General features: G+C 30.8%; 1 protein-coding gene across 1 annotated transcript; it reads left to right on the top strand.

Annotated features, from left to right (window-relative positions):
• Positions 1-20,368: 20,368 nt before the first annotated feature.
• On the top strand, positions 20,369-21,164 carry LOC123681964 (probable E3 ubiquitin-protein ligase XERICO). The gene is made up of 2 exons (XM_045620350.1): positions 20,369-20,507; positions 20,671-21,164. The coding sequence occupies exons 1-2, from the start codon at positions 20,410-20,412 to the stop codon at positions 20,867-20,869; spliced, it is 297 nt and encodes a 98-aa protein (XP_045476306.1). The 5' UTR covers positions 20,369-20,409; the 3' UTR covers positions 20,870-21,164.
• The last annotated feature ends 1,369 nt before the right edge of the window (positions 21,165-22,533 follow it).

Genomic DNA, 22,533 nt, shown 5'->3' with positions numbered 1-22,533 from the left:
AAGGGAGTTATGAGGGTTTTAACCACAGAGGGCAACAGATTTCAATCCCGAGGGACGTAAGTCCCGAGGGATTGTTGCGTTGCCCGAGGTGGTTAAAATCCAATAACTCACAAGATAGATAATTAATTTTATTTCATACTGCATGAAATATAAAAACCAAATTGTTTTGGTTTTCAGAACAAAACGAATTATCTTTATTAAGAATTAAGTAGGCATGGTTGCCATGGAAATGTCACTGACAACATTGTAGATATTTGTCATATCGTGTTTCTCATCATATTCAAATTAGTGAAAATGAATGCAAACTCAGAGAGAATTGAGATTTCAAGAGATTTGTTGGAAAAGGCTGAAAAAGCTCGTTCCGTACTACTACCAACAAAGTCGGAACTTAAGTACAAAAAGGAATATGACAAATTTCTTTGCTAGTTTTTTGGAATTGCCGTATCCAGAAACATTCACAGGACATTGTCTGCGAAGGACTTCTGCGACTGCCTTGGTCAATGCAGGAGCAAATATGACAACATTGAAGAGACATGATGGATGGCGAAGTTCAACGGTGGCAGAAGGGTATTTGGCCGACAGCATGGAATTGAAAAACAAAACTGCAAGACTGTTAGTTGGCATGTCAGATGAAAGAAGGGAAACAACTTCATGTTTGAATACAGTCATTAACATTGACAACCGTTTAATAGAAAATCCTTGCAATTCGGGTAACAACTTTAGTGGTAAATTCGACAAATGTCGGTTTGTTTTTGTGAACACTTTAGAGGGAGTTAAAGATCTATAACTGCCCTGTTTAACTCCCAAGGGAGTTATGACAATGTTTATAGTTACGGTAACTAAGCATTTATTCCTTTGTAATGTATCAGTATGAAATAAACAAATTAGGCGAGTTGAAAGAAACAGGATAATATTCTATTGTGGATATTTATATTGAATACTTCTCATTTATTTTCAATGCCAAAATCAAGATGAATTAAGTAGTAAAGTTGGCTATAATGTAGGTACACATTAAGAACAAATTTGATTACAAGTGGAGTCTAACATTTTCCATTGATTACAGAGCCAGAATATTTTACATATTTCCATATTTTCATACTGATGGCTGATAGTTGGAACAAATTAAATGCTTCATTTCATAACAAATATCTTATAACAATAACAGTGTAAACTGTAAATGAAAATTTTAGGTTAGAACATAGATTATTCGAACCGAACTGCTGTGTTTATAATATTTGGCATCACTCGCAATTTGAAATTCAAACTAATATTCTCAATTTGGTCGAATGTCATTGCATTCAAAAATTGACGAGTGCATACACCATGTTTTTAGACATCTTAGTCATAGCATGTAGAGGATTTGATTTAGTTAGTTAACTTTTTATTTTCGATGTGTAGAATTTCAAAACTGCTCTACATATTTATTTTTGAGTCCGCTAAATCAGGATTTTCGACTAATGGAACTAGAGTTTTAAATGAAATAATTTTGAGAGATAATACCGAATGAAAAAGTATAATAAGTTTCGTGAGGTCGAAATCATAGTGCGAAATATTAAGAAATAGCGAATTTGATACTCTTAAATATAGATAATATACATGTAGCGGTATTGAAAATATCGACTATCGATAGTATCTGAAATGAAAGTATCGATATTTATCGAACAATTTCAATTTCCTTCCGTGCATCCAGAAATAAAAAACAAATATAATTCGCACATGCCGATATACGCATCCAGAAGAAGATGTGACCATTGTAGTACAAAAAACTTGTAGTGTACCATTATGTCTGTCAAAATCTAAAATCTGTTTTGCTGAGTATCAATCAAATTAAAAATTTTTTATTCAACTTCAATATTTTCGATACTGTTATGAGTTTCTTATATTGCATGGTGGTACATAAGATATACCACCTCAAAAACTGTACTTCAGTAGAAAAAAATCTGTTTTTGATTGTACTACGTTTCATTCTATTGCCCCTTTACCAATAATCACTAAAAAAATATTTAGAAAATAAAAAAAAAATTTGGCTGTGCTTTCAGGTTATATTTCAATGGAGATTCTGTGTGCTTGAAAGAGTTTACTATCTATTGGTAGATAATTAAATAATCTTTTAATAACCATGACGTCATCAGATAAGCAAAAATCAATTTAGACTTTTTTTCAAGTATTTTAAAATTGTTTATGTTATTAATAATTTTTTTTCGTATTATTTATTCATTGCTGACCCTTAAACAACAAGTATTTGCTAGTAACAGAACCTAAATTTAGTTTATTCTCAAATTATCATGGATATCTGAGATAGCTATTAGAAAGTTAAATTATACTTTAATTAAGATGCATAGAAAACCCTATGCATCTTATAGCGTATTGACAGGCTGCACCAGAGCGAATCAATTCGAACTAATTACGTCATTTAGCACTGAAAAAATTCGATTTATTTCGCATTGGTGCAGCCAGTCGAATACACTGTTAGCTTTAATGACCGTGACATCATCAGGTAACCAACAAAAGTTTGACGTTTCCTCTTTTGAGATCTTAAGTACCTACTTTTAAAATGTTTATTTGCCATATATATATATATATATATATATATATATATATATATATATATATATATATATATATATATATATGTATATATATATATATATATATATAACCTCATTAGGTAAGCCATTGTATATATATATATATATATATATATATATATATATATATATATATATATATATATACAATGGCTTACCTAATGAGGTTATTGGCATTTCTAAGAATTTTTAACTATCTAATTTATTATTAGATGAATAATTCTTGAAATCAATGTGACTTCATCAGATAAGATAAGACAGTTTAATTCTTTTTTGAAATGTTTAATTGTACCGGTGTGATGAATTGAATCAGATATACAGTACAATCCCGATTATACGAATCGCGATTTTCGAAAATCCGAAACAAACTATTGAAAAATAAAATCCCGATTAACCGAAAAAATTCGCATTATACGAAACGCGTCTAGGATTCACCTATACTGTTAGGTGGTCCCCCTCGGGGTTTCACGGCAATACGACGGTCTAAAATGCTAATTGTTTTGTTTAACTGACAGTGTTGAAAGCACATATGTATTAACGTCTGTTTTTATCGCAAAAAGAGTAGTTTTATTCTCAAATATTTTACAAAATACAGTGTAGTGTGGAATATAGAATGGGACATATTTTATATTTTACTTTGCATGTAACATGTCTTTCATGAATGTACATATGTACATATTATGTCAAAAATAATTGACTAATCTATACTATATTAAACTCGTAAGCGCTCCTCCCACCGAAAATCGAACGATTTTGGACCGATTTTGCGGTCGAGTGTTCTCGGCTCTGGGAGAGATACGAGAAAAACTAAAAGTACGGGAAGAAAGAGAAAATGTCGAATTAACTCCCGCGGATATTCCCGTTTCCCGATTTTTCGGGATTACCTGGGAATGAACGGATAAAGTTTGGGAAATTTCCCGACGAATTTCCAGATTCACGTCGACGTGAACGACCAATAGGAAAATACTACGATGTCCTTGGGTAGCAACGGGCCTAGCAACGTCCGCGGCAATTGACGTTTCTAGAATATTTAGGTTTTATATTATTTTTACTGTGTACTCTTGATGAATAGAACTATTTGAAATATGAATAACTGTATAATAAAATCAAGGATCAATCTAATAATCTATTCAAAATATTCTGACGTTTTAACCAATTCTGTGCTCATTCATGAAATCGTCGAAATACAGAATGAAAATGGGAAACGTCAGATGATATTTTAATGGAAATGTTGAAATTTGGACGAATCGAGAGGAAATATGCAAGAAAAGATGAATCAGATGCGATTTATATCCCTTTTTCCATGTATATTTTATGATATTTTCAAGCGGAATCGTTTTGTGTCAGTGGAAAGCTTGGTTTGCCAGAAGCCTCTACAGGAGTCATTTGGTTATTTGAAAAGTTTTTAACGAGAAATTTGAGGAAATAATAGACTACACCTGTATGTACCGCCCTTTTATGATGGTATTTTTGCGTTTTGTTGATATTTTCATGGAAATTGGTCAAATCTTGAAGCATTCCGTTTCATGTGAATTGTCAAGGTAAATATATCATTTTGGAAAGATATCAGCATTTGAGGCGGAGAAAACTGGTAGGTAGAGATATTTTAATTCGATTTCCTTTATATTTAACGATTTTTTAAACGAAATTCATGAAAATTCATCAATTTATAGAATCTCTGTCACCAGTTTTTTTGACATTATTCCTATAAGAAGCACAAATGCACCTAATATGCAAAGGCGTTGTGGCCGGGTCGTTAGGGATGCGGTCGTACAATCTGAGGTCTCTGTTGGGATGCGAGTTCAAATCTTGCAGCAGGTAATAACTTTTTTTTTTCTTAATTTTTCGCCAGTTATTAATTTTTATATTATTTGGCGGTGAATGCTTCGGATTATTGAAATGGATCAATTTTTTGTTTAGTCTATTGTGTGAATGATTTCGTAGTATACACATATAATTATGTTTTTCCGATTTTCAAAGTACATATAAGAATAACGATTATACATTGTTTTTTTTTCAAGTTGTCTATTGGAGGTTTTTCGATAAATTGACCATATTATACAGGGTGTACAATTTTCGAGCGCCAATTATGCTTTTCTGTAAAATTGAAAACTTATGAAATCTGAAAATTGAAATTTCAAGTTAGATTTCTCTCACATAATTTGCGAAGATATACGTGCGATGAATAACGTTTATACAGAGTGTACAATTTCCGAGATGTCTCTGGAGAACTGAAAACTTTTCTTATAGTTGTCATGTTAGCTCTTTAGGTTATCATTCAATTGCATAATTCTTGAAGGTATACAGGTGGGGATTGACGATTATATACAGGGTGTACAATTTTCAAGCGCCAATTATACATTTCTGGAAAATCGAGACCTTATGGAATCTGGAAATTGGAATAAGAGCTTTAGATTTGTTTTCTCTTGCATAATTTGCGAAGATATACGTGCGATGAATATTTTTTATACAGTGCGATATCGATTTTACAGGAGATATGGAAGTATTTATGAATGAATTAAAATATGGATCTATGGGCTATATTGATCAACCTAAAAGGTAGATCTATGGGCTATGATGATCTACCTACAAGGTAGATCTATGGACAACATTGATCTACCTACAAGGTAGATCTGTGGGCAACATTGATCTACCTACAAGGTAGATCTATGGACAACATTGATCTACCTATTAGGTAGATCTACAGGATATATTGATCTACCTACAAGGTAGATCTATGGGCGTACTAGTAAAGATTAAACAAATTCAAAATCTTTTGCTGACAGAATTAATTCCCTTAAACCTTGAAGTTGTTTTTGAAGTTATGTTCATGTTTTGTAAATAAATATTTGAAAGATTAATATTTTCGCCATTAATACAATTCTACAATCAACCGTTGTAACCCTCTAAAATATATCTGAAAGAAAAATTCACATCAGTACAGGAATTTCAAGTCTTTCAACATAAAAGTAGGTAGTTAACGATTTTTGGAAAACTGGTTGTTAATATAATTCAATAAAAATTATGTCAACATGATTCGACTTGAATTCACATTTTTGAAAACAATTTGATATTTCCCTATTAAAAATACAATAAACTACACGGCTTATTACGTCCAAATGTACTAAGAATAATTAGAAGATTCAAAAGTAAGATATTTATAATAGTTTGACTTAAAAAACATTTTGAATACTTAGAAGACATCAAACTGATGTTATTCATCTAATAATAACAGTCATTCAGGGAATTATTAAACCTATTTAGTAAGTAATAGTATAATGCTTAAATTGAGTTCTTAAGTTCTTTTATAACTGATCAAAAATAAGAAACATATTTTTTATGACATTATTTAGGTTAAATATTGAAAAGTTCAACTAAGTAACGAAATATAATGATAATTCGCGAATATTTTTCTCATGAAACCTCAAAATCTTTTGCTGACAGAATTAATTCTCTCAAACCTTGAAGTTATATTCATGATTTGTTAATAAATATTTGAAAGATTAATATTTTCGCCATTAATACAATTCCACAATCAACAAAACATGAATTGCAAACACAAACGCTGTTATAGAAAGTGTCCTTTATAATTTGAGCAATGCCACATCAAACAGATAAAAATGGTGTTGGTCGACCTGCATTTTGATATATCAGGGTAAAATGTTTAATTGATGCTTGATTCAATTGTCAAAAATAGGCCTGTAGGCATACTCATTCAGAAATGGACACAAATAAGGCCTAATGTGATACGGGGATAATAAAAAATTTCCCAAGAAAAAGAAGAAGAAAAAGGTATCTGCTCTATGAAGATCTTCACCCTAATTGTGAATCTGTGTTCAAGTAAATATATCAAAATTTTAACATATTCATCCAAATAATTTTTTCTGTTTGAAATACATGAATAATTAATCTTTTAATGGCATACTGTTATAATGTTTTCATCAATTTGATCGTTCAAAATCAATATTATAAGTTTGAGAATAGAATCCTAGATCCCAAAGAAAAGAAGAAGAAAAAGGTATCTGCTCTATGAAGATCTTTAGCTTCATGGTTCTGTTCTCCCTATGTTTTCATTCAGTGTCTTGCTAAACTTAGTAGAAGTTAGTAGAACAGTGTTTAATTTAAATTCACAATGTCTGAAAATTTATTCGACGCAATTTGTTTCATCCCTGTTAATTATAATTTAACAGAGGAGGAACTTAATAGAACAGTGATAGAATCTATGAAAAGGTAAGGATTTACATCAAATTTTTTTAACAATTCTTGAAATATCATAATTGCACTGTACCTGTGTAATTTTTATTCTATATGTGTTAGAAATGTGTATGAAATGAATAATAATCATATTGTACCTATCAAACAACAAATTAATACGTATATTTTTTTTTTCTAGGGGCGTGCTAGATGGAGAATGTAGCGTTTGTCTCAGCGACATATCAGGAGACATATACCTCACGGGATGCGTACACTGTTATCATAAGGAGTGCTTGCAGGAATGGGTTGCGCATTCAAATGAGTCCTGCCCCTTATGTAGGACATCACTGATAATAGAGAAAACCTTCCGGATATTTGACATGAAATCGAATCGATGAATCATTCATCGATTCCATCCGGAAGGTTTTCTTTTTTAATTGTATAATTTTGTAAGGATCTTTGATATAATCATTGACATGGAATAAATATTGTGTAAATAAAATGTAATATATTTAAATTATTTAAAAATTTTTCTTCATCCCAATCCCCCTAAAGCTAACTGATGAAGCGTCATTTGATTAAAAATGTAGATGAATGTTCTGAATAGAACAATAATAATATATTTCAAAAATAATGTCAGCCATATATGGCATTTGAATTAGAATTGATTTCGCTTGATCCAATAGTCAAGAATAGGCATGCTCATTCAGAAATGGACACAAAGAAGGCCTAATGTGATACGGGGATAATAAAAAATTTGTTCACCAAGATAAAGCGGATATTTGTGGTAACCAATTTCTGATTAAATGTCTTTTTTTATGTATATATCAGAGCTTCACAGTATGTCTTAGAAATGCGCATGGATTTAAGTTTATTTTTAATGCAAATATTTTTTATAATACAAGTGCAGAAGGCATTGACATTCTTCCATGAGTTCAACATATATGTATAACATGTCAAAGTGACATCTCATTCATCCATAAAAAATGGGAGATATTAAGTTATTTATATTACCTCACAAAAAATATTTTTAGAATTACCTAAACCAAATTTTAAAATTTCTAATGTTCTCTATGACAAACTCACCTCAAGGTGGTATCTGGCTCCAGACTGACCAGGCAAGCGCTAAGGATGCAGGGCACCGAAGACGGATACATAAAGGCACACTGTGTACACAATTCCTTAAGATGTTGAGAGGCCTTCAGCAGGTTCTTCTTGCTAAGCAACCAGCTCCATCCTTTGAGTTCTCCGTGGCAAATTCTTCCAAGCCGACCTACCACCAGCCTCCAAGGTCTGGCGCTTTGCGAAAGCACCCCGATTATGAAGTCCTATCCTTCGAGCAGACGCCTTTTTCCGTCGACTTCTGAAGCAGAAAAAGCTATTATTCCCCGAACACAAGATTCCATACACATTCTTCTGTTTCTTTATTATGAACATTACATCCCATAAAAATACCAGAAATTCGAAGAAACCAACTCTTAAGAGTAATTTGAACGTTCATTGAAGAATATTTGGCTAATTTGAAAAATAAAAGTATTCTTCATATTTTCTCGTACAAAGCGCCGTTTTCGAATAACTTGATCTTAAAAAAAAAATTATCTGTGAAATTCAAAAAATTGGTTACTTTGGCTGAATGCAACTCTGTTCTGTTGTGGAATAAAAACCACAGAAATGAATATTTACTATGATGTCATGTCTCAGATTTTAGAATTGAAGTACTAGCCAACTTAGTTTGAAAATGAAGTTATTTGAATAAGCTCACCTCAACTCCTCGATTTGATTACAAATTACTGAGCTTTGGCACAGCTCTGATAATAAGAAGATACTTCACTAAAATCAACATTCTTTTTGAAAAGTCCAGATTATTCATAAAGCCCGTGTTTAAAAAAGTTTTCACAAAATAGTCCCATTATAATGACAACAATCATTTCCCACTAAAGACTGCTGCTATCGAACAATACTTCTTCTTCGGGTCATTCAAACTCACATCGAAACATACCACTAGACAAATTTTCATGTGATTGAGATTGAATACTTTTATTCTTTTGCTATTCCATAAATTCATCCTAAGAGCATATGATTGACATACTTCCAAGAGGGCCATAATTGTTTCAATGTTTTAATTGGCATCACTCGCAATTTGAAATTCAAACTAATATTCTCAATTTGGTCGAATGTCATTGCATTCAAAAATTGACGAGTGCATACACCATGTTTTTAGACATCTTAGTCATAGCATGTTGTGGAGGATTTGATTTAGTTAATTGTAAAACTAACTTGCAGACTTGTTGATTTTGTAGACTGTAAACTGAGCTGTCGACATTGTTTTTCATATAACACAGTGTTTAAACATTCACCGCCTGATTTCCAACGTTATTTTCTGGAATATTCAATTTCCTTCATTCGGATTATTTTCACTAAATTATTCTGGCGAATGAACGTATGTGTTCAAGATTTGTACCACCGTGCATCTAGGTTATATTTTGTTTTAGCGCCAATATGGATGAACACTTGTCATTTCGATTAGGGATGGGCAAGGGACAGAAAACAATCGATATTTTCTGACGCTATCGAAATATGTAAGAGTAAAAATATCGATATATTGATATATATGTCGCTGTAGGTAATATTTTGGTGTGAGAAAATTCTATTGAATTCAAAAAAGTTTTTCTAACATGAAATTCAGATGATGATATTCAGTTGAAAACGACACATTTAGCTCCCATTTTTATGGAAAATTTTCGTTAAGCAGAATTTTAGTGTTACGATTCTACATATCAATATCTATTTTAGAGTATCTAATTCGATATTTTTCAATATTTCAGATCATGATTTCGAGCAGACGGAAGATATTATGTTCTGGTTCCATTAGTCGAAAATCCTGATTTATTGTGATAAAATTCAGTTGAAAACGATTAATATTTCGCATATTGATTTCGACCACACGAAACATATTATGATCTAGTTGAATTAGTCAAAAATTCTGATTTATCGTGACCAGATTCAGGTGAAAACACATATTTAGTAGTTTTCAAAATGAAGTAGATACTTCAGTTCTGAAATTCTACATATCGAAGGTAGTCGATATTTATTTTAGAGTGTCAAATTCGATATTTTTCAATATTATTATTCGAAAATCCAGATTAATCGTGAACAGATCATGTTGAAAACGACATAGGTATTTAGTAGTTCGCATATCTTCAATATGTATAATTTCAAAACTGAAAATACTACTTATTGAATAGGTAAATATGGGGTAGGTACAAGGGATCTTGGGAATTCCAGCAATTACCAATAAATGGTTCAGACGTTTAGGTGCAGTAGGATATTTGAAAACGGCCGTTGAATTAATTTCCAATTTTATTGTGTCTATTTATTTCTTGTGCTTCAAGAAAGGTGGAGACATAACTTTTTATTTTCGATGTGTAGAATTTCAAAACTGCTCTACATATTTATTTTTGAGTCCGCTAAATCAGGATTTTCGACTAATGGAACTAGAGTTTTTAATGAAATAATTTTGAGAGATAATACCGAATGAAAAAGTATAATAAGTTTCGTGAGGTCGAAATCATAGTGCGAAATATTAAGAAATAGCGAATTTGATACTCTTAAATATAGATAATATACATGTAGCGGTATTGAAAATATCGACTATCGATAGTATCTGAAATGAAAGTATCGATATTTATCGAACAATTTCAATTTCCTTCCGTGCATCCAGAAATAAAAAACAAATATAATTCGCACATGCCGATATACGCATCCAGAAGAAGATGTGACCATTGTAGTACAAAAAACTTGTAGTGTACCATTATGTCTGTCAAAATCTAAAATCTGTTTTGCTGAGTATCATGCAAATTAAAAATTTTTTATTCAACTTCAATATTTTCGATACTGTTATGAGTTTCTTATATTGCATGGTGGTACATAAGATATACCACCTCAAAAACTGTACTTCTGTAGAAAAAAATCTGTTTTTGATTGTACTACGTTTCATTCTATTGCCCCTTTACCAATAATCCCTAAAAAAATATTTAGAAAATAAAAAAAAAATTTGGCTGTGCTTTCAGGTTATATTTCAATGGAGATTCTGTGTGCTTGAAAGAGTTTACTATCTATTGGTAGATAATTAAATAATCTTTTAATAACCATGACGTCATCAGATAAGCAAAAATCAATTTAGACTTTTTTTCAAGTATTTTAAAATTGTTTATGTTATTAATAATTTTTTTTCGTATTATTTATTCATTGCTGACCCTTAAACAACAAGTATTTGCTAGTAACAGAACCTAAATTTAGTTTATTCTCAAATTATCATGGATATCTGAGATAGCTATTAGAAAGTTAAATTATACTTTAATTAAGATGCATAGAAAACCCTATGCATCTTATAGCGTATTGACAGGCTGCACCAGAGCGAATCAATTCGAACTAATTACGTCATTTAGCACTGAAAAAATTCGATTTATTTCGCATTGGTGCAGCCAGTCGAATACACTGTTAGCTTTAATGACCGTGACATCATCAGGTAACCAACAAAAGTTTGACGTTTCCTCTTTTGAGATCTTAAGTACCTACTTTTAAAATGTTTATTTGCCATATATATATAATGGCTTACCTAATGAGGTTATTGGCATTTCTAAGAATTTTTAACTATCTAATTTATTATTAGATGAATAATTCTTGAAATGAATGTGACTTCATCAGATAAGATAAGACAGTTTAATTCTTTTTTAAAATGTTTAATTGTACCGGTGTGATGAATTGAATCAGATATACAGTACAATCCCGATTATACGAATCGCGATTTTCCAAAATCCGAAACAAACTATTGAAAAATAAAATCCCGATTAACCGAAAAAATTCGCATTATACGAAACGCGTCTAGGATTCACCTATACTGTTAGGTGGTCCCCCTCGGGGTTTCACGGCAATACGACGGTCTAAAATGCTAATTGTTTTGTTTAACTGACAGTGTTGAAAGCACATATGTATTAACGTCTGTTTTTATCGCAAAAAGAGTAGTTTTATTCTCAAATATTTTACAAAATACAGTGTAGTGTGGAATGTAGAATGGGACATATTTTATATTTTACTTTGCATGTAACATGTCTTTCATGAATGTACATATGTACATATTTAGGCATTTATGTACATATTATGTCAAAAATAATTGACTAATAAAGATTAAACAAATTCAAAATCTTTTGCTGACAGAATTAATTCCCTTAAACCTTGAAGTTGTTTTTGAAGTTATGTTCATGTTTTGTAAATAAATATTTGAAAGATTAATATTTTCGCCATTAATACAATTCTACAATCAACCGTTGTAACCCTCTAAAATATATCTGAAAGAAAAATTCACATCAGTACAGGAATTTCAAGTCTTTCAACATAAAAGTAGGTAGTTAACGATTTTTGGAAAACTGGTTGTTAATATAATTCAATAAAAATTATGTCAACATGATTCGACTTGAATTCACATTTTTGAAAACAATTTGATATTTCCCTATTAAAAATACAATAAACTACACGGCTTATTACGTCCAAATGTACTAAGAATAATTAGAAGATTCAAAAGTAAGATATTTATAATAGTTTGACTTAAAAAACATTTTGAATACTTAGAAGACATCAAACTGATGTTATTCATCTAATAATAACAGTCATTCAGGGAATTATTAAACCATCTATTAGTTACAAAAACGGATAGTTTTAAAGTTTAAGAAAAAATTTCAAGAATTATTTAACTATCTATTTAGTAAGTAATAGTATAATGCTTAAATTGAGTTCTTAAGTACTTTTATAACTGATCAAAAATAAGAAACATATTTTTTATGACATTATTTAGGTTAAATATTGAAAAGTTCAACTAAGAAACGAAATATAATGATAATTCGCGAATATTTTTCTCATGAAACCTCAAAATCTTTTGCTGACAGAATTAATTCTCTCAAACCTTGAAGTTATATTCATGATTTGTTAATAAATATTTGAAAGATTAATATTTTCGCCATTAATACAATTCCACAATCAACAAAACATGAATTGCAAACACAAACGCTGTTATAGAAAGTGTCCTTTATAATTTGAGCAATGCCACATCAAACAGATAAAAATGGTGTTGGTCGACCTGCATTTTGATATATCAGGGTAAAATGTTTAATTGATGCTTGATTCAATTGTCAAAAATAGGCCTGTAGGCATACTCATTCAGAAATGGACACAAATAAGGCCTAATGTGATACGGGGATAATAAAAAATTTCCCAAGAAAAAGAAGAAGAAAAAGGTATATGCTCTATGAAGATCTTCACCCTAATTGTGAATCTGTGTTCAAGTAAATATATCAAAATTTTAACATATTCATCCAAATAATTTTTTCTGTTTGAAATACATGAATAATTAATCTTTTAATGGCATACTGTTATAATGTTTTCATCAATTTGATCGTTTAAAATCAATATTATAAGTTTGAGAATAGAATCCTAGATCCCAAAGAAAAGAAGAAGAAAAAGGTATCTGCTCTATGAAGATCTTTAGCTTCATGGTTCTGTTCTCCCTATGTTTTCATTCAGTGTCTTGCTAAACTTAGTAGAAGTTAGTAGAACAGTGTTTAATTTAAATTCACAATGTCTGAAAATTTATTCGACGCAATTTGTTTCATCCCTGTTAATTATAATTTAACAGAGGAGGAACTTAATAGAACAGTGATAGAATCTATGAAAAGGTAAGGATTTACATCAAATTTTTTTAACAATTCTTGAAATATCATAATTGCACTGTACCTGTGTAATTTTTATTCTATATGTGTTAGAAATGTGTATGAAATGAATAATAATCATATTGTACCTATCAAACAACAAATTAATACGTATATTTTTTTTTTTCTAGGGGCGTGCTAGATGGAGAATGTAGCGTTTGTCTCAGCGACATATCAGGAGACATATACCTCACGGGATGCGTACACTGTTATCATAAGGAGTGCTTGCAGGAATGGGTTGCGCATTCAAATGAGTCCTGCCCCTTATGTAGGACATCACTGATAATAGAGAAAACCTTCCGGATATTTGACATGAAATCGAATCGATGAATCATGATTCATCGATTCCATCCGGAAGGTTTTCTTTTTTTTAATTGTATAATTTTGTAAGGATCTTTGATATAATAAATATTGTGTAAATAAAATGTAATATATTTAAATTATTTAAAAATTTTTCTTCATCCCAATCCCCCTAAAGCTAACTGATGAAGCGTCATTTGATTAAAAATGTAGATGAATGTTCTGAATAAAACAATAATAATATATTTCAAAAATAATGTCAGCCATATATGGCATTTGAATTAGAATTGATTTCGCTTGATCCAATAGTCAAGAATAGGCATGCTCATTCAGAAATGGACACAAAGAAGGCCTAATGTGATACGGGGATAATAAAAAATTTGTTCACCAAGATAAAGCGGATATTTGTGGTAACCAATTTCTGATTAAATGTCTTTTTTTATGTATATATCAGAGCTTCACAGTATGTCTTAGAAATGCGCATGGATTTAAGTTTATTTTTAATGCAAATATTTTTTATAATACAAGTGCAGAAGGCATTGACATTCTTCCATGAGTTCAACATATATGTATAACATGTCAAAGTGACATCTCATTCATCCATAAAAAATGGGAGATATTAAGTTATTTATATTACCTCACAAAAAATATTTTTAGAATTACCTAAACCAAATTTTAAAATTTCTAATGTTCTCTATGACAAACTCACCTCAAGGTGGTATCTGGCTCCAGACTGACCAGGCAAGCGCTAAGGATGCAGGGCACCGAAGACGGATACATAAAGGCACACTGTGTACACAATTCCTTAAGATGTTGAGAGGCCTTCAGCAGGTTCTTCTTGCTAAGCAACCAGCTCCATCCTTTGAGTTCTCCGTGGCAAATTCTTCCAAGCCGACCTACCACCAGCCTCCAAGGTCTGGCGCTTTGCGAAAGCACCCCGATTATGAAGTCCTATCCTTCAAGCAGACGCCTTTTTCCGTCGACTTCTGAAGCAGAAAAAGCTATTATTCTCCGAACATAAGATTCCATACACATTCTTCTGTTTCTTTATTATGAACATTACATCCCATAAAAATACCAGAAATTCGAAGAAACCAACTCTTAAGAGTAATTTGAACGATCATTGAAAAATATTTGGCTAATTTGAAAAATAAAAGTATTCTTCATATTTTCTCGTACAAAGCGCCGTTTTCGAATAGCTTGATCTTAAAAAAAAAAAAATATCTGTGAAATTCAAAAAATTGGGTACTTTGGCTGAATGCAACTCTGTTCTGTTGTGGAAAAAAAACCACAGAAATGAATATTTACTATGATGTCATGTCTCAGATTTTAGAATTGAAGTACTAGCCAACTTAGTTTGAAAATGAAGTTATTTGAATAAGCTCACCTCAACTCCTCGATTTGATAACAAATTACTGAGCTTTGGCACAGCTCTGATAATAAGAAGATACTTCACTAAAATCAACATTCTTTTTGAAAAGTCCAGATTATTCATAAAGCCCGTGTTTAAAAAAGTTTTCACAAAATAGTCCCATTATAATGACAACAATCATTTCCCACTAAAGACTGCTGCTATCGAACAATACTTCTTCTTCGGGTCATTCAAACTCACATCGAAACATACCACTAGACAAATTTTCATGTGATTGAGATTGAATACTTTTATTCTTTTGCTATTCCATAAATTCATCCTAAGAGCATATGATTGACATACTTCCAAGAGGGCCATAATTGTTTTAATGTGAAAACAAATTAGGCGAGTTGAAAGAAACAGGATAATATTCTATTGTGGATATTTATATTGAATACTTCTCATTTATTTTCAATGCCAAAATCAAGATGAATTAAGTAGTAAAGTTGGCTATAATGTAGGTACACATTAAGAACAAATTTGATTACAAGTGGAGTCTAACATTTTCCATTGATTACAGAGCCAGAATATTTTACATATTTCCATATTTTCATACTGATGGCTGATAGTTGGAACAAATCAAATGCTTCATTTCATAACAAATATCTTATAACAATAACAGTGTAAACTGTAAATGAAAATTTTAGGTTAGAACATAGATTATTCGAACCGAACTGCTGTGTTTATAATATTTGGCATCACTCGCAATTTGAAATTCAAACTAATATTCTCAATTTGGTCGAATGTCATTGCATTCAAAAATTGACAAGTGCATACACCATGTTTTTAGACATCTTAGTCATAGCATGTAGAGGATTTGATTTAGTTAGTTAACTTTTTATTTTCGATGTGTAGAATTTCAAAACTGCTCTACATATTTATTTTTGAGTCCGCTAAATCAGGATTTTCGACTAATGGAACTAGAGTTTTAAATGAAATAATTTTGAGAGATAATACCGAATGAAAAACTATAATAAGTTTCGTGAGGTCGAAATCATAGTGCGAAATATTAAGAAATAGCGAATTTGATACTCTTAAATATAGATAATATACATGTAGCGGTATTGAAAATATCGACTATCGATAGTATCTGAAATGAAAGTATCGATATTTATCGAACAATTTCAATTTCCTTCCGTGCATCCAGAAATAAAAAACAAATATAATTCGCACATGCCGATATACGCATCCAGAAGAAGATGTGACCATTGTAGTACAAAAAACTTGTAGTGTACCATTATGTCTGTCAAAATCTAAAATCTGTTTTGCTGAGTATCATGCAAATTAAAAATTTTTTATTCAACTTCAATATTTTCGATACTGTTATGAGTTTCTTATATTGCATGGTGGTACATAAGATATACCACCTCAAAAACTGTACTTCAGTAGAAAAAAATCTGTTTTTGATTGTACTACGTTTCATTCTATTGCCCCTTTACCAATAATCACTAAAAAAATATTTAGAAAATAAAAAAAAAAATTGGCTGTGCTTTCAGGTTATATTTCAATGGAGATTCTGTGTGCTTGAAAGAGTTTACTATCTATTGGTAGATAATTAAATAATCTTTTAATAACCATGACGTCATCAGATAAGCAAAAATCAATTTAGACTTTTTTTCAAGTATTTTAAAATTGTTTATGTTATTAATAATTTTTTTTCGTATTATTTATTCATTGCTGACCCTTAAACAACAAATATTTGCTAGTAACAGAACCTAAATTTAGTTTATTCTCAAATTATCATGGATATCTGAGATAGCTATTAGAAAGTTAAATTATACTTTAATTAAGATGCATAGAAAACCCTATGCATCTTATAGCGTATTGACAGGCTGCACCAGAGCGAATCAATTCGAACTAATTACGTCATTTAGCACTGAAAAAATTCGATTTATTTCGCATTGGTGCAGCCAGTCGAATACACTGTTAGCTTTAATGACCGTGACATCATCAGGTAACCAACAAAAGTTTGACGTTTCCTCTTTTGAGATCTTAAATGCCTACTTTTAAAATGTTTATTTGCCATATATATATATATATATATATATAAAAATAGTTATAAGTATGATAAGGGGTGTGGGAAAATTGATAAGTGTTATAATTTCACTCTTCTTTATTTCATTTAGTCGACGTTTCGATCCCGATGGGGACCTTCTTCAGGACTCTACAATAGCAATAGAAAACAGTCAAAAACATGGCAACCACAAAACATGTAAAAATAGTACATACCGAAATACAGAGTTGTAAAGATCTTATTTGAACACAAATCAATAGCTCTCAAGAAAGCAATGAACAAGAACATCAACAATTTTAGCGAAAAAAGATCTGATATTTCGTTAGCACAAGAGTAGAAATCAATTATCATATGTAAATAAGGTAAACAGAAAAATCAACAAAATGAGAGGTTGTCAAAAATGCTGTCAACCAGACTTGCCACAGAATACACGCACATGACAAATGAAACATAGAATAGCATTAAATCACACTTGGTCGCAGTAATTCACTCTCACCGAACTCAGAACAAATGCGATTATTGAAAGACTCCATGAACCGAATCCAATCCCCTCTCACAGAAATAGTCCGGAACACAGATTTCATTATTACGTTATCCCGACTGTAGAACTTGTGAAAAAGATCTGATATTTCGTTAGCACAAGAGTAGAAATCAATTATCATATGTAAATAAGGTAAACAGAAAAATCAACAAAATGAGAGGTTGTCAAAAATGCTGTCAACCAGACTTGCCACAGAATACACGCACATGACAAATGAAACATAGAATAGCATTAAATCACACTTGGTCGCAGTAATTCACTCTCACCGAACTCAGAACAAATGCGATTATTGAAAGACTCCATGAACCGAATCCAATCCCCTCTCACAGAAATAGTCCGGAACACAGATTTCATTATTACGTTATCCCGACTGTGGAACTTGTGAAATGTCGACTAAATGAAATAAAGAAGAGTGAAATTATAACACTTATCAATTTTCCCACACCCCTTATCATACTTATAACTATTGTTGTATATTGGGAATTAAAATTGTTGATATATATTTATATATATATATATATATATATAACCTCATTAGGTAAGCCATTGTATATATATATATATATATATATATATATATATATACAATGGCTTACCTAATGAGGTTATTGGCATTTCTAAGAATTTTTAACTATCTAATTTATTATTAGATGAATAATTCTTGAAATCAATGTGACTTCATCAGATAAGATAAGACAGTTTAATTCTTTTTTGAAATGTTTAATTGTACCGGTGTGATGAATTGAATCAGATATACAGTACAATCCCGATTATACGAATCGCGATTTTCGAAAATCCGAAACAAACTATTGAAAAATAAAATCCCGATTAACCGAAAAAATTCGCATTATACGAAACGCGTCTAGGATTCACCTATACTGTTAGGTGGTCCCCCTCGGGGTTTCACGGCAATACGACGGTCTAAAATGCTAATTGTTTTGTTTAACTGACAGTGTTGAAAGCACATATGTATTAACGTCTGTTTTTATCGCAAAAAGAGTAGTTTTATTCTCAAATATTTTACAAAATACAGTGTAGTGTGGAATATAGAATGGGACATATTTTATATTTTACTTTGCATGTAACATGTCTTTCATGAATGTACATATGTACATATTATGTCAAAAATAATTGACTAATAAAGATTAAACAAATTCAAAATCTTTTGCTGACAGAATTAATTCCCTTAAACCTTGAAGTTGTTTTTGAAGTTATGTTCATGTTTTGTAAATAAATATTTGAAAGATTAATATTTTCGCCATTAATACAATTCTACAATCAACCGTTGTAACCCTCTAAAATATATCTGAAAGAAAAATTCACATCAGTACAGGAATTTCAAGTCTTTCAACATAAAAGTAGGTAGTTAACGATTTTTGGAAAACTGGTTGTTAATATAATTCAATAAAAATTATGTCAACATGATTCGACTTGAATTCACATTTTTGAAAACAATTTGATATTTCCCTATTAAAAATACAATAAACTACACGGCTTATTACGTCCAAATGTACTAAGAATAATTAGAAGATTCAAAAGTAAGATATTTATAATAGTTTGACTTAAAAAACATTTTGAATACTTAGAAGACATCAAACTGATGTTATTCATCTAATAATAACAGTCATTCAGGGAATTATTAAACCATCTATTAGTTACAAAAACGGATAGTTTTAAAGTTTAAGAAAAAATTTCAAGAATTATTTAACTATCTATTTAGTAAGTAATAGTATAATGCTTAAATTGAGTTCTTAAGTACTTTTATAACTGATCAAAAATAAGAAACATATTTTTTATGACATTATTTAGGTTAAATATTGAAAAGTTCAACTAAGAAACGAAATATAATGATAATTCGCGAATATTTTTCTCATGAAACCTCAAAATCTTTTGCTGACAGAATTAATTCTCTCAAACCTTGAAGTTGTTTTTGAAGTTATATTCATGATTTGTTAATAAATATTTGAAAGATTAATATTTTCGCCATTAATACAATTCCACAATCAACAAAACATGAATTGCAAACACAAACGCTGTTATAGAAAGTGTCCTTTATAATTTGAGCAATGCCACATCAAACAGATAAAAATGGTGTTGGTCGACCTGCATTTTGATATATCAGGGTAAAATGTTTAATTGATGCTTGATTCAATTGTCAAAAATAGGCCTGTAGGCATACTCATTCAGAAATGGACACAAATAAGGCCTAATGTGATACGGGGATAATAAAAAATTTCCCAAGAAAAAGAAGAAGAAAAAGGTATCTGCTCTATGAAGATCTTCACCCTAATTGTGAATCTGTGTTCAAGTAAATATATCAAAATTTTAACATATTCATCCAAATAATTTTTTCTGTTTGAAATACATGAATAATTAATCTTTTAATGACATACTGTTATAATGTTTTCATCAATTTGATCGTTCAAAATCAATATTATAAGTTTGAGAATAGAATCCTAGATCCCAAAGAAAAGAAGAAGAAAAAGGTATCTGCTCTATGAAGATCTTTAGCTTCATGGTTCTGTTCTCCCTATGTTTTCATTCAGTGTCTTGCTAAACTTAGTAGAAGTTAGTAGAACAGTGTTTAATTTAAATTCACAATGTCTGAAAATTTATTCGACGCAATTTGTTTCATCCCTGTTAATTATAATTTAACAGAGGAGGAACTTAATAGAACAGTGATAGAATCTATGAAAAGGTAAGGATTTACATCAAATTTTTTTAACAATTCTTGAAATATCATAATTGCACTGTACCTGTGTAATTTTTATTCTATATGTGTTAGAAATGTGTATGAAATGAATAATAATCATATTGTACCTATCAAACAACAAATTAATACGTATATTTTTTTTTTCTAGGGGCGTACTAGATGGAGAATGTAGCGTTTGTCTCAGCGACATATCAGGAGACATATACCTCACGGGATGCGTACACTGTTATCATAAGGAGTGCTTGCAGGAATGGGTTGCGCATTCAAATGAGTCCTGCCCCTTATGTAGGACATCACTGATAATAGAGAAAACCTTCCGGATATTTGACATGAAATCGAATCGATGAATCATGATTCATCGATTCCATCCGGAAGGTTTTCTTTTTTTTAATTGTATAATTTTGTAAGGATCTTTGATATAATCATTGACATTGTATAAATATTGTGTTAATAAAATGTAATATATTTAAATTATTTAAAAATTTTTCTTCATCCCAATCCCCATAAAGCTAACTGATGAAGCGTCATTTGATTAAAAATGTAGATGAATGTTCTGAATAAAACAATAATAATATATTTCAAAAATAATCTCAGCCATATATGGCATTTGAATTAGAATTGATTTCGCTTGATCCAATAGTCAAGAATAGGCATGCTCATTCAGAAATGGACACAAAGAAGGCCTAATGTGATACGGGGATAATAAAAAATTTGTTCACCAAGATAAAGCGGATATTTGTGGTAACCAATTTCTGATTAAATGTCTTTTTTTATGTATATATCAGAGCTTCACAGTATGTCTTAGAAATGCGCATGGATTTAAGTTTATTTTTAATGCAAATATTTTTTATAATACAAGTGCAGAAGGCATTGACATTCTTCCATGAGTTCAACATATATGTATAACATGTCAAAGTGACATCTCATTCATCCATAAAAAATGGGAGATATTAAGTTATTTATATTACCTCACAAAAAATATTTTTAGAATTACCTAAACCAAATTTTAAAATTTCTAATGTTCTCTATGACAAACTCACCTCAAGGTGGTATCTGGCTCCAGACTGACCAGGCAAGCGCTAAGGATGCAGGGCACCGAAGACGGATACATAAAGGCACACTGTGTACACAATTCCTTAAGATGTTGAGAGGCCTTCAGCAGGTTCTTCTTGCTAAGCAACCAGCTCCATCCTTTGAGTTCTCCGTGGCAAATTCTTCCAAGCCGACCTACCACCAGCCTCCAAGGTCTGGCGCTTTGCGAAAGCACCCCGATTATGAAGTCCTATCCTTCGAGCAGACGCCTTTTTCCGTCGACTTCTGAAGCAGAAAAAGCTATTATTCTCCGAACACAAGATTCCATACACATTCTTCTGTTTCTTTATTATGAACATTACATCCCATAAAAATACCAGAAATTCGAAGAAACCAACTCTTAAGAGTAATTTGAACGTTCATTGAAGAATATTTGGCTAATTTGAAAAATAAAAGTATTCTTCATATTTTCTCGTACAAAGCGCCGTTTTCGAATAGCTTGATCTTAAAAAAAAAAATTATCTGTGAAATTCAAAAAATTGGTTACTTTGGCTGAATGCAACTCTGTTCTGTTGTGGAAAAAAAACCACAGAAATGAATATTTACTATGATGTCATGTCTCAGATTTTAGAATTGAAGTACTAGCCAACTTAGTTTGAAAATGAAGTTATTTGAATAAGCTCACCTCAACTCCTCGATTTGATTACAAATTACTGAGCTTTGGCACAGCTCTGATAATAAGAAGATACTTCACTAAAATCAACATTCTTTTTGAAAAGTCCAGATTATTCATAAAGCCCGTGTTTAAAAAAGTTTTCACAAAATAGTTCCATTATAATGACAACAATCATTTCCCACTAAAGACTGCTGCTATCGAACAATACTTCTTCTTCGGGTCATTCAAACTCACATCGAAACATACCACTAGACAAATTTTCATGTGATTGAGATTGAATACTTTTATTCTTTTGCTATTCCA

This window comes from Harmonia axyridis, chromosome 6 (assembly GCF_914767665.1).
Source record: "Harmonia axyridis chromosome 6, icHarAxyr1.1, whole genome shotgun sequence".
In the NCBI taxonomy this organism is placed as follows: Eukaryota; Metazoa; Arthropoda; class Insecta; order Coleoptera; family Coccinellidae; genus Harmonia; species Harmonia axyridis.
This window is presented reverse-complemented; position numbering and strand designations above follow the sequence as displayed.